General features: G+C 42.8%; 1 protein-coding gene across 1 annotated transcript in view; it reads right to left on the reverse strand.

Annotated features, from left to right (window-relative positions):
• PPP6C (protein phosphatase 6 catalytic subunit) overlaps positions 1 to 12,306 on the reverse strand; it is a 49,802-nt gene that overhangs the window by 10,578 nt on the left and 26,918 nt on the right. Inside the window, exons 3-4 of the mRNA XM_033190919.1 lie at positions 3,614 to 3,679; positions 1,335 to 1,476 (exon numbers count right to left, since the gene is read on the reverse strand). Coding sequence (XP_033046810.1) covers positions 1,335 to 1,476; positions 3,614 to 3,679 — 208 coding nt within the window. The remainder of the gene's footprint in view (positions 1 to 1,334; positions 1,477 to 3,613; positions 3,680 to 12,306) is intronic.

Here is a 12,306-nt window from a genome sequence, read left to right on the forward strand (position 1 = left end):
GTTCCTAATAAGCACTCTCTCTCTCTCTCTCTCTGTAACTTTCAACCAAATAAATGTTTTAGAGAAGTAGCTATTTTGCTTTTTTTTCTTTCTTGAGACATAGTCTCGCTCAGTTGCCCAGATTGGAGTACAATGGCGCGATCTTGGCTCACTGCAACCTCCGCCTCCTGGGTTCAATCAATTCTCCCTGCCTCAGCCTCCCAAGTAGCTGGGATTACAGGCCCCCACCACCATGCCCGGCTAACTTTTGTATTTTCAGTAGAGATGGGGTTTAGTTGGTCAGACTGGTCTCGAACTCCTGACCTTGGGTGATCCACCTGCCTCAGCCTCCCAAAGTGCTGGGATTACAGGGGTGAGCCACTGCGCCTGGCCTATTTTGCTTTTTATGACTAAGTTCTGCTTCTGATCCCTGAGATCCTAGCATTCTCGGGAGTGATCATACAGAGATATATGTAAAAGGATGTGTAACAGCAGCTTAAAAACAACTCTAAAATTCAATGATAGAGAAAAAACTGATACATCAATTATGGTACATCCATATGGTATATGATGCAGCTATAAACATAACAATAAAGTCAAAAAATCAGGTATGACCCCATTTTAGTGTGTGTTTGTACATATATAAACACACATAAATACACACACACACAAAATAGATGAGAATGGACTCTCCAATTTGTGCAGAACATTCACCTTCAGCAGATTCTAGATTCCCACTCCAAAATATTTTGATTACTAAATCTGTGGTGAGGCCCAGCAATCTACATTTTTTTGTTTTGTTTTGTTTTTTTGAGACGGAGGCTCACTATGTTGCCAGGCTGGAGTACTATGGTGTGATCTTGGCTCACCATAACCTCTGACTCCTTGGTTCAAGCGATTGTCCTGCCTCAGCCTCCCGAGTAACTGGGATTACATGGATGCACCACCACGCCCAGCTCAGTTTTGTATTTTTAGAAGAGATGGAGTTTTACCATATTGGCCAGGATGGTCTCGATCTCCTGACTTTGTGATCCGCCCGCCTCAGCCTCCCAAAGTGCTGTGATTACAGGCGTGAGCCACCCCACCCAGCCCATAATCTACATTTTTAACGAGAACCCAGGTGATTCCAGCAAGGTAAACTAAGGACTACACTTTGAGGCACAGATCTAGAAAGATGCACACCAAAAAGTTAACAGTAATCTCTCCAGCATAAGATTTTCAATTGTTGGGGAGGAGGAAGGAGTGAGAATGTGGGGAAAATAATATACATAAAGCATGTGTATGACTTGTGTAGCTTTGTTTTCCAAAGAGGAGAGTAAAATAATATTCATAATCAGAGAAATAGGAGTTCTTACCATAAAATCCATAGACCTGTGTTATCTGTCTACTCTCATGATTTCCTCGCAAAAGTGTAATACGATCAGGCCATTTAGCCTTCAATGCAAGAAGGTAAGTGAAGGTCTCCAAACTATAGTAACCTCTGTCTACAAAATCACCCTGTGAAGTAAAAGTGTACAGTTACAAACAATACGATAGCCACAATATTCTTTTCAAATTATATCAAACTGCACAAACTCATGGTTCATAACTACAATAAAGAGTTACATACTGAAATATTTGGAAATTTGATTTTAACAAAAATTAAAATAGAAGTAAACAAACTGTTTCTATTAAATGTTTATAGAAACAAGACTTTGGACTCCAGGGAAACCTACAAGAATCTGCTGTGCCATTCTCTCAAGAACTTTCCCTGAAAAACCACCATTTTCTCGCTTTTTTTTTTTTGAGACAGAGTATCACTCTGTCGCCCAGGCTGGAGTGCAGTTGCGCAATCTCGGCTCACTGCAACCTCCACCTCCTGGGTTCAAGTGATTCTCCTGCCTCAGCCTCCTGAGTAGCTGGGATTACAGACGCACACCGACACCACACCTGGCTAATTTTTCTATTTTTAGCAGAGACGGCGGTTTCACCATGTTGGTCAGGCTGGTCTGAAACTCCTGACCTTGTGATCTGCCCACCTCGGCCTCCCAAAGTGCTGGGATTATAGGCGTGAGCCACAATACCTGGCAAAACCACCATTCTTTTCAATCCTCTATTACCTACATTAGTTGATTTGGTCATCTGTTAACCAGTATTTTTTAAGTAATTTAATTTTTAAAAATTCAATTTTTTTTTTTTTAGAGATGGGGGTCTCACTATGTTGCCCAGAGTGGTCTAGAACTCCTGAGCCTAAACAATCATCCCACCTCAGCCTCCAAGTAGCTGGGACTACAGGTGTGCACCACCATGCCCAGATAAAATAATTTTCTATTTTAAGAAATCATTTTAACTGTATTGGAAGAACTGCCTACTTGAAGAAAAAAAAATTTTTTGTAAAAACAAATACTATAATTATAACAGCGTTCTAGGTTCAGTTTTGCATTTAACAACCATATATGATAATATACTATTTACACTTCCCATTAATGTCTGACTTGGGCCAATATTACACCAATAGGAAAACAACTGAAAGAAAAGTGGCCGAGTGCGGTGGCTCATGTCTGTAATCCCATTACCTTGGGAGGCCGAGGCGGGCAGATTAGGAGGTCAAGAGATACTGACCATCCTGGCCAACATGGTGAAACCCCGTCTCTAGTAAAAATACAAAAATTAGCTGGGCATGGTGGCACGCGCCTGTAATCCCAGCTACTCAGAAGGCTGAGGCAAGAGAATCATTTGAACCCAGGAGGCAGAGGTAGCAATAAGCTGATCACACCTGCACTCCAACCTGGCAACAGAGCGAGACTCTGTTTCAGAAAAAAAAAAAAAAGAATAGGAAAGTGACCCAGAAACTTTCAGAAGGAAAGATAATGAGAGAAGGATCCAGAAAAAGTTCAACAGTAACACTACATCCCAAAAGAAAAGCAAATATCTACCTTAATAGCAAATGTATATGTGTGTATATTCATCCATCCATAGATTAACAAGAGATAAAAATTAATGCTTGAAAAGTTTGAATAAATAATAGTCAATTGACAATTTATACCTTAAACCAGGGGTTCTGGGTTATTTTTATGCCCACCCATTACTGATAGCTACTACCCAACCCTATCTACAGTGGCTTACTAAGGCAATTAATTAGAGGACATAGTTAAATGTAGAAAAGTACACAATCACCTTGATATGGTTTGGCTGTGTCCCCACCCAAATCTCATCTTGAATTCCCACATGTTGTGGGAGGGACTCGGTGGGAAGTAATTGAATCATGGGGGCAAGTCTTTCCTGTGCTGTTCTCATGATAGTAAGTCTCATGAGATCTGATGGTTTTAAAAACAAGAGTTCCCTGCACAGTCTCTCTCTCTCTCTTTGCCTGCTGCCATCCATGTAAGATGTGACTTGGTCCTGCCTGCCTTCTGCATGATTATGAGGCCTCTCCAGCCATGTGAAACTGTAAGTCCATTAAACCTCTTTCTTTTATACATTGCCCAGTCTCGGGTATGTCTTTATCAGCAGCATGAAAATGGACTAATACACACTTTTTCATACACTGAAATGGGGACTGTCACATGGCAAAAAATTATTATGCAATTTACATTTAATAAGTCAGATCCTTTCCATGTTAAACAAGCACTTGATATCAGTGGTGTTTACATACCATAAATATGTAGTTTGTGTCAGGAACCTGACCTCCAGTTCTGAACAGTTCACAAAGGTCATAAAACTACAAAAGAAATGCAATATATGCTGATTACAAATTCCTGTTAAGAAGCAAAACAACAAAACTGAGAGTGAAATGTGTAAAGAAGCAGTTAAGAGGACTCCAAATATTTACATTTTTAAGAAATAAAGTGTAAGCCAAACTGCCAAGCACACGGTTCTCACGACTAAAAAAAGCACTAAATAAAGCTCACAGTTACCATAAAACCACTACTAGATCATTATCATAGGCTTCCCTTTCTCATTTTCTTTCATACATCTCCCCATCTATCTCTTGAGAATTCTGACATCCTTTATAAATTGTCTAATTTCTCAGTAAGCTAATTTAACAGCCAACTCAAATTCTGTATCTATTTTAATGAGACAAAAGATTAAGGAAACAAGTGGGTATCTCTTTTTCTTCCAAACTGAACTTACATGACACTTCGCAGTGTCATACAGAGATATTCCCACATTCTGCAGTTAAGAGTCATGTACCCTCAGGCTCCACAGCCATGGAGTCTCTTCTCAATGATCAGTTAAAAAAAAAAAATTACATATTTCATCATTTTTTGTTTCTTTTTTAAGACAGGGTCTGGCTCTGTTACCCAGGCAGGAATGGAGTGATGCAATCATAACTCACTGCCGCCTCAAACTCCTGGGTTCAAGCGATCCTCCTACCTTGCCCTCCTCAATAGCTAGGAGCACAGTTACACACCACCATGCCCAGCAAATTTTTATAGAGACAGGGCCTCACTCTTTTGCCCAAGCTAGTCTCAAACTACTGGCTTCAGGCAATTCTCCCACCTCAGCCTCCCAAAATGCTGGGACTACAAGTGCGAGCCATGACACCCAATCATATTTCTTTTTTTATTTTTCAGAGTCTCACTCTGTCGCCCAGGCTGGAGTGCAGTGGCCATCTCAGCTCACTGCAAGCTCTTCCTCCTGGGTTCACGCCATTCTCCTGCCTTAACCTCCCAAGTAGCTGGGACTACAGGCGCCCGCCACCACGCCTGGCTTGCTTTTTTTTTGTATTTTTAGTAGAGACAGGGTTTCACCATGTTAGCCAGGATGGTCTCGATCTCCTGACCTCATGATCCACCCACCTCGGCCTCCCAAAGTGCTGGGATTACAGGCGTAAGCCACTGTGCCCAGCAATACCCAATCATATTTCATCATATTTCTATTTGACTGAAATGTGGTAACTCACAAATTGTGCATTTGTCAAATTTCAATCAACTCAATTATTATCCTAGCCCTAATTTCCAAAGAAAGCATTATAGTTTTTCTGGGAAAAAAAAATGATTTTGGATTAAGGGAACTGACTACAATACACTGGACCAACTACAACTAACAATTTCTAACACATTCATCTTTTACAGTTGAAATAAAATTATCATTTAAGCTTTAAACACTTAATAGGAATCTTAGTCAAAGTGAAGAAAACTGAAAGTGAAATATTAACTACTGAAAGAAATAAAGTAACACCCTTTACAACAATGTTCCATAAGTCTAAAAAGTCAGACCAAAAAAAAAAAAAACCTTTAGATAGGTATAAAATGTATCTATCTTCTGAAAATTAGCTAACAGGCCGGGCTGCTCACACCTGTAATCCCTGAACTTCGGGAGCTCACGCCTGTAATCCCAGCACTTTGGGAGTCCCAGGCAGGTGGATCACTTGAGGTCAGGAGTTCCAGACCAGCTTAGCCAACATGGTGAAATCCCATCTCTACTAAAAATACAAAAATTATCCAGGCATGGTGGCCTGCACCTGTAATCCCAGCTACTTGGGTGGCTGAGGCACAAGAATTGCTTGAGCCCAGGAGACAGAGGTTGCAGTGAGCCAAGATCATGCCACTGCACTCCAGCCTGGGCAACAAAGCAAGATTCCGTCTCAAAAAAAAAAAAAAAAAAAAAAAGGCGTGTTATGGTCCAGGAACAGTGGTGGCTCACACTTGTAATCCCAGCACTATGGGAGGCCGAGGCAGGTGGATCACCTGAGGTCAGGAGTTCGAGACCAGCTGGGTCTAACATGGTGAAACCCCGTCTCTACTAAAAATACAAAAATTAGCCGGGCGTGGTGGTGGGCACCTGTAATCAATCCCTGCTACTTGGGAGGCTGAGGCTGGAGAATCACTTGAACTTGAGAGGTGGAGGTTGCAGTGAGCCAGGATCACGCCACTGCACTCCAGCCTGGGTGACAGAGCGAGACCTCGTCTCAAAAAAAATAAAAAATAAAAAAAATGTGGGCCAGGTGTGGTGGCTCACTCATAGTAATCTCAGCAATTTGGGAGACTGAGGTGGGTGGATCACCTGAAGTCAGGAGTTAAAGACCAGCCTGGCCAACAGGGCAAAACCCAGTCTTTACTAAAAATACAAAAATTAGTCAAACGTGGTGGCGGGTACCTGTAGTCCCAGCTACCTAGGGAAGCTGAGGCAGGAGAATCACTTGAACCCAGAAGACAGAGGTTGCAGTGAGCCAGGATGGTGCCATTGTACTCCAGCCTGGATGACAGAGCAAGATTCTGTCTCAAAAAAAAAAAAAAGTGTTACGACATCATTTAAAAAATCAAAAGAAACAGCTTTCATGACTAACGTAAGTGAATATCTTAAATTAAGATCTAGCAACTCAAGGACCTTACGAGGTCATGAATAATAATTATGATGAAAACCACGTAGCAAAATGCAAAAATCATTAGGGAAAAGAATGGAACACAAAACAATACCTATAATATAACTATACAATTCCATTATGTAAAAAATTGAGTAGGTATATACACAAAGTCAGGAAGTGAACATTAAAAAGTTTTAAAAGTCAGGTTTTCTATAAAAATATGATAGAAGAGTATCCTTAAACTTTTCTATTGATGTTTACAGATATCTGTTCTTTTTTTTTTTTTTCTGAGACGGAGTCTCACTGTTGCCCAGGCTGGAGTGCAATAGCACGATCTCGGCTCACTGCAACCTCCGCCTCCCGGGTTCAAGCGATTCTCCTGCCTCAGCCTCCCGAGTAGCTGGGATTACAGGCGCATGACAACAGGCCCAGCTAATTTTTGTATTTTTAGTAGAGACGGGCTTTCACCATGTTGGTCAGGCTGGTCCTGAACTCCTGACCTTGTGATCTGCCCACCTCGGCCTCCCAAAATGTTGGGATTATAGGCGTGAGCCACTGCACCCGGCCAGGTATCTATTCTTAAACAAAAGCTTTTAAAGTCTATATTTACCAGACACACAGGCAGACAATTAAATATTCTATGTCAGTGATACATAGGTTCCCATTTCCTGAGAACTTGGGCAATCCTTTTCCTTTTTTTTTTTTGAGATGGAGTTCTGTTCTTGTTGCCCAGGCTGGAAAGCAATGGCACGATCTCAGTTCACTGCAACCTCCACCTCCCGGCTTCAAGTGATTCTCCTGCCTCAGCCTCCTGAGTAGCTAGGATTACAGGCGCCTGCCACTGCGCCCCCGCTAATTTTTGTGTTTTTAGTAAAGACAGGGTTTCACCATGTTGGCCAGGCAGATCTCGAACTCCTGACCTCAGGTGATCCACCCGCTTGGGTCTCCCAAATGCTAGGATTATAGGTGTGAGCCACCACGTCCAGCCCTATTTTCATCCTACATTACTAGCCACCTACCTCATCGTCAAATAAAATCAACCGTCTACTCTATGTCTCTCTCTCTCCCTCTTTTTTTATTTTTTGAGACAGAGTCACGCTCTGTTACCCAGGATGGAATTCAGTGGTGCAATCTCGGTTCACTGCTGCCTCCGGCTCCCAGGTTCAAGCAACCCTCCTGCCTCAGCCTCCCGAGTAGCAGGGACTACAGGCACGTCCTACTACACCTGCCTAATTTCTGTATTTTTTTGTAGAGAAACGGTTTTGCCACATTGGCCAGGCTGGTCTTAAACCCCTGACCTCAGGTAATCCACCGGCCTCGGCCTCCCAAAGTACTAGGATTACAAGCGTGAGCCACAGCACCCAGCTACTCTGTTTTTCATATTTCAGACACTCTGCTCCCATTTTAAACCAAAAACAATCTTGAGAAGTAGATTTTTTTTTCTTTAATTATCATTATTTTTTAGATGGAGTCTCACTATATTGCCCAGGCTGGTCTCAAACTTTTGGGATCAAGCAATCCTTCCACCTCAGCCTCCTGAGTAGCTGGAACTACAGGTAAGTACCACTTTACCCAGCCTGGAAAGTAGATTTTTTTTTTTTTTTTTTTTTTTCTGAGATGGAGTCTCACTCTGTCAGCCAGATTGGAGTGCAGTGGCATGATCTCAGCTCACTGCAACCTCCGCCTCCCCGGTTCAAGCAACTCTGCTGCTTAGCCTCCTGAGCAGTTGCGAATATAGGCATGTGCTACCACGCCCAGCTACTTTTTGTATTTTTAGTAGAGACGGGGTTTCACCACGTTGGCCACGATCGTCTCAATCTCTTGATCTCGTGATCCGCCCACCTTGGCCTCCCACAGTGCTGGGATTACAGGCATGAGCCACCGCGCCCGTCTGGGAAGTGGAATTTTTTTCATCAGAGGCAAGGAAACATCCAGTGTGCCCAGTAGTTCTCAAACTTTTTTGTCTCAGGATTAATTTGTGATCTTAAAAACCAGAAGTCCTCAAAATCTGTTATGTAAGTTTTACAAATCAGTATTTACCATATTAGAGATTAAAACTCAGAAGTTTTAAATATTTAAATTAATTTTTAAAAAGTAATAACATAGGCCAGGCACGGTGACTCACACCTGTAATCCCAGCTACTTGGGAGGCTGAGGCAGGAGAATCGCTTGAACCTGGGAGGCCGAGGTTGCAGTGAGCCATGATCACACCATTGCACTCCAGCCTGGGTGACAAGAGTGAAACTCCATCTCAAAAAAAAAATCAATAACATACCCATCAAAAAGTATCACAAACACATTTTAAATAAAATAAAAATTGTTTAGTAAGAGGAGAATTCACATTGTTTTACATTTTCACAAATCTCTTTAATGTCTGGCTAAATAGAACATGGCTAGTCACATAACTTGCCTCTGCATTCAGTCTGTTGGGATATATTGAGTAAAGCAGATGAGGAAAATCCAGCTTCACACAGATAAGCAGTTATAAAAGGAAGGAGTATTTTAATAACATTTTCAGGTAACTGTGCATATTCTTTTAATACTGTACCAAAATTTGACAAGTGGCAGTTTATGAAACTTAAAAGTTAATCAATCGCAATATGAAATCTGAAACCATAATAGTGATCTTCTTTTTCTTTTTGAGACACGGTCTAGCTCTATTGCCCAGGCTGGAGTGCAATGGCACATTCTCGACTCAGTGCAACCTCCACCTCCCAGGTTCAAGCAATTCTCATGCCTCAGTCACCTGAGTAGCTGAGATTACAGGCGCATACCTCCATACCTGGCTAATTTTTGTATTTTTAGTACAGACAGGGTTTCACCATGTTACTCAGGCTGGTCTCAAACTCCTGGGCTCAAGCGATCTGCTTGCCACGGCCTCTCAAAGTGCTGGGCTTACAGGTGTGAGTCACCACGCCCGGCCTATATCAGTGATCTTTCATACTCTGTTACATTTGTTATCTTACACTTTGAGTAAATGGTAAACTAGTAATTTGAAAAATGAAAATGACATTGCATTTTATATCATCAAAAAACCATATTCGTTAATATCACTTCTCATCTCATCTCAGGAAAGTATCGGAAACTGTTAGCCTCATAGTGGTGGACTCAGATTTTCCAAAATTCCTATTTTTCATCAGTAAATTCAATTTTCGTCATCGGCAACAAACACTGTCAATTGTTCTCCTTGAAGTGACTGGCTCACTTCCTTCACTTTTGCAAATATAGTTGCCAAATACCCAAGTCTAAATAATCACAGTTTGTCAGTCATTCTCAAGTAAAAATAGTGTTCCATAAAAAAGCTGTTATTTTAACTCATGACTCAAAGAATTTCACAAGTACTTTTCTTTCCTTTTCTTTTGATTTTTTTTTTTTTTTTTTTTTTTTGAGACAGAGTCTCACTCTGTCACCCAGGCTGGAGTGCAATGGTACTATCTCAGCTCACTGCAACATCTGCCTCCCGGGTTCAAGCAATTTTCCCTGACTTAGCCCCTGACTAGCTGGGATTACGGGCACCCGCCACCACACCTGGCTAATTTTTGTATTTTGTAGTAAAGATGGGGTTTTGCCATGTTGGCCAGGCTGATCTTGAACTCCTGACCTCAGGTGATCTGCCCGTCTTGGCCTTCCAAAGTGCTGGGATTACAGGTGTGAGCCACCGTGACCAACCCACAAGTACTTTTCCTTGAGTAAACCATCTTTCTTCAGCATGCAGCAGATATGCTTTACGCATACTTCCCATTTCATCACACAGACTTTTTTCTTTTTCTTTTTAGATGAGGTCTCACTCTTGCCCAGGCTGGAGTGCAGTGGCACAATAATAGCTGACTGCAGCAGCCTCAAACTCCTGGGCTCAAGCAATGCTCCCACCACCTTAGCCTCTTGAGTGGCTAGGACTTACAGATTCAGACCACCAATCCTGGCTAATTTTTTTTTTTTTTAAGAGATGGGAGCTAGGTGCAGTGGATCACACCTGTAGTCCCAGCACTTTGGGAGGCTGAGGCAGGTGGATCACAAGAGGCCAGGGGTTCGAGACCAACCTGGCCAACATGGCAAAATCCCATCTCTACTAAAAATACAAAAATTAGCCAGGCGTGGTGGTGCACACCTGTAGTCCCAGCTACTCAGAATGCTGAGGTACAAGAATCACTTGAACCCGGCAGGCAGAGGCTGCACTGAGTTGAGATCACACCACTGCACTCCAGCCTGGGTGACATAGCGAGACCCTGTCCCCCGCCAAAAGAAAGAAAGAAAGAAAGGCTGGGCACAGTGGCTCACGCCTGTAGTCCCAGCACTTTGGGAGGCCAAGACAGGAGGATCACATGAGGTCAGGGGTTCAAGACCAGCCTGGGCAACATATAGAAACCCTATCTCAACTAAAACTACAAAAAAATTAGCCAGTCATGGTGGCATATTCCTGTAATCTCAGCTACTCAGGAGGCTGAGGCAGGAGAATCACTTGAACCCGGGAGGCAGAGGCTGCAGGTTGCAGTGAGCCAAGATTGTGCCGTTGCTCTCCAGCCTGGACAAGAGCAAAACTCTGTCTCAAAAAAAAAAAAAATTTTTTTTTTGTTTAGACATGGGGAGTCTCAGGCTGGATGCAGTGGCTCACACCTGTAATCCCAGCACTTTGGGAGGCTGAGGCAGGTGGATCACCTGAGGTCAGGAGTTTGAGATGGGAGGTCTCACTTGGTTGCCCAGGCTGGTCTAGAACCCACGGCTTCAAGCGATCCTCCCACCTTAGCCTCCCAAAGTGCTGGGATTATAGGCATGAGCCATCATGCCCAGCCAGACTTTTTAAATAATGTATATTCTAAAGGATTGAGAGTTAAGTGAAACTGGCATTTTATTTTACTGTGCAGGCATGTTGGTGAAGAACTCAATGATAATCAGCTTATTCTAGTGTTTTTCCCTTGATTCATGCTAAGGCACGAGCAATTTAACCCTCCATTGCCTCTGTACCTCCTTAGAGACCCAAGGATCCACAGGCCACACTTAACAAATTTGTGAGCTAGCTGAAATGGCTTCTTAAATAGCTAATATATAGCCAAGCCAAGATTTAAACCAAGTTGTATCTGACACTGAAATCTATAACTCCTCACTATATTACACAGCTTCAATGCTTCTCAGCACAACATGCTTGCTAACATGTTTATTCATACTCAAAACCCAATCCTGCAATTCCAGAACAGGCCCCGGAGGAAGATAAGTCCCAAAGGATATATTTTACATCATATTTAATCAGTCAATAGCTATTTAGAGGCTCAAATCCCATGTTTCTGATTAGTAATCATTTTTTGTGTGTGTTTTTGTTTTTTTGAGACAGAGTTTCATTCTTGCTGCCCAGGCTGGAGTGCAATGGCGCGATCTGGGCTCACCACAACCTCTGCCTTCCAGGTTCAAGCGATTCTCCTGCCTCAGCCTCCCAAGTAGCTGCGATTATAGGCACCCGCCACCACGCCTGGTTAATTTCTGTATTTTTAGTAGAGATGGGGTTTCACCATGTTTGCCAGGATGGTCTCAATCTCTTGACCTCGTGATCTACCCACCTCAGTCTCCCAAAGTGCTGGGATTACAAATATGAGCCACCATGCCCCACCTATTTTTTTTTTTTCAGACGGGGAGTCTCACTCTGTTGCCCAGGCTGGGGTACAATGGCACGATCTCGGCTCACTGCAACCTCCGCCTCCTGGTCTCTAGCGATTCTCCTGCCTCAGCCTCCCGAGTAGCTGGGATTACAGGCACGCACGCACCACCACACCTGGCTAATTTTTGTATTTTTAGTAGAGACGGGGTTTTACCATGTTGGCCAGGCTGGTCTCAAACTCCTGACCTTGTGATCTGCCCACCTCGGCCTCCCAAAGTGCTGGGATTACAGGTGTGAGCCACCACGCCTGGTGCAATTGTTTTTAAGGAACATATACAACATAAACAATTGTTAACAGTTTGGTGGTGGTCTTAAAATAACATGTACAACAGAAACCCAAACTAGTTTCAAATCTCAATCTGCCCTGCAGTGGCTGTGTGTGAGTTTGGGC

The sequence above is a fragment of the Trachypithecus francoisi genome, unplaced genomic scaffold (genome assembly GCF_009764315.1).
Source record: "Trachypithecus francoisi isolate TF-2019V2 unplaced genomic scaffold, Tfra_2.0 Contig01585, whole genome shotgun sequence".
In the NCBI taxonomy this organism is placed as follows: Eukaryota; Metazoa; Chordata; class Mammalia; order Primates; family Cercopithecidae; genus Trachypithecus; species Trachypithecus francoisi.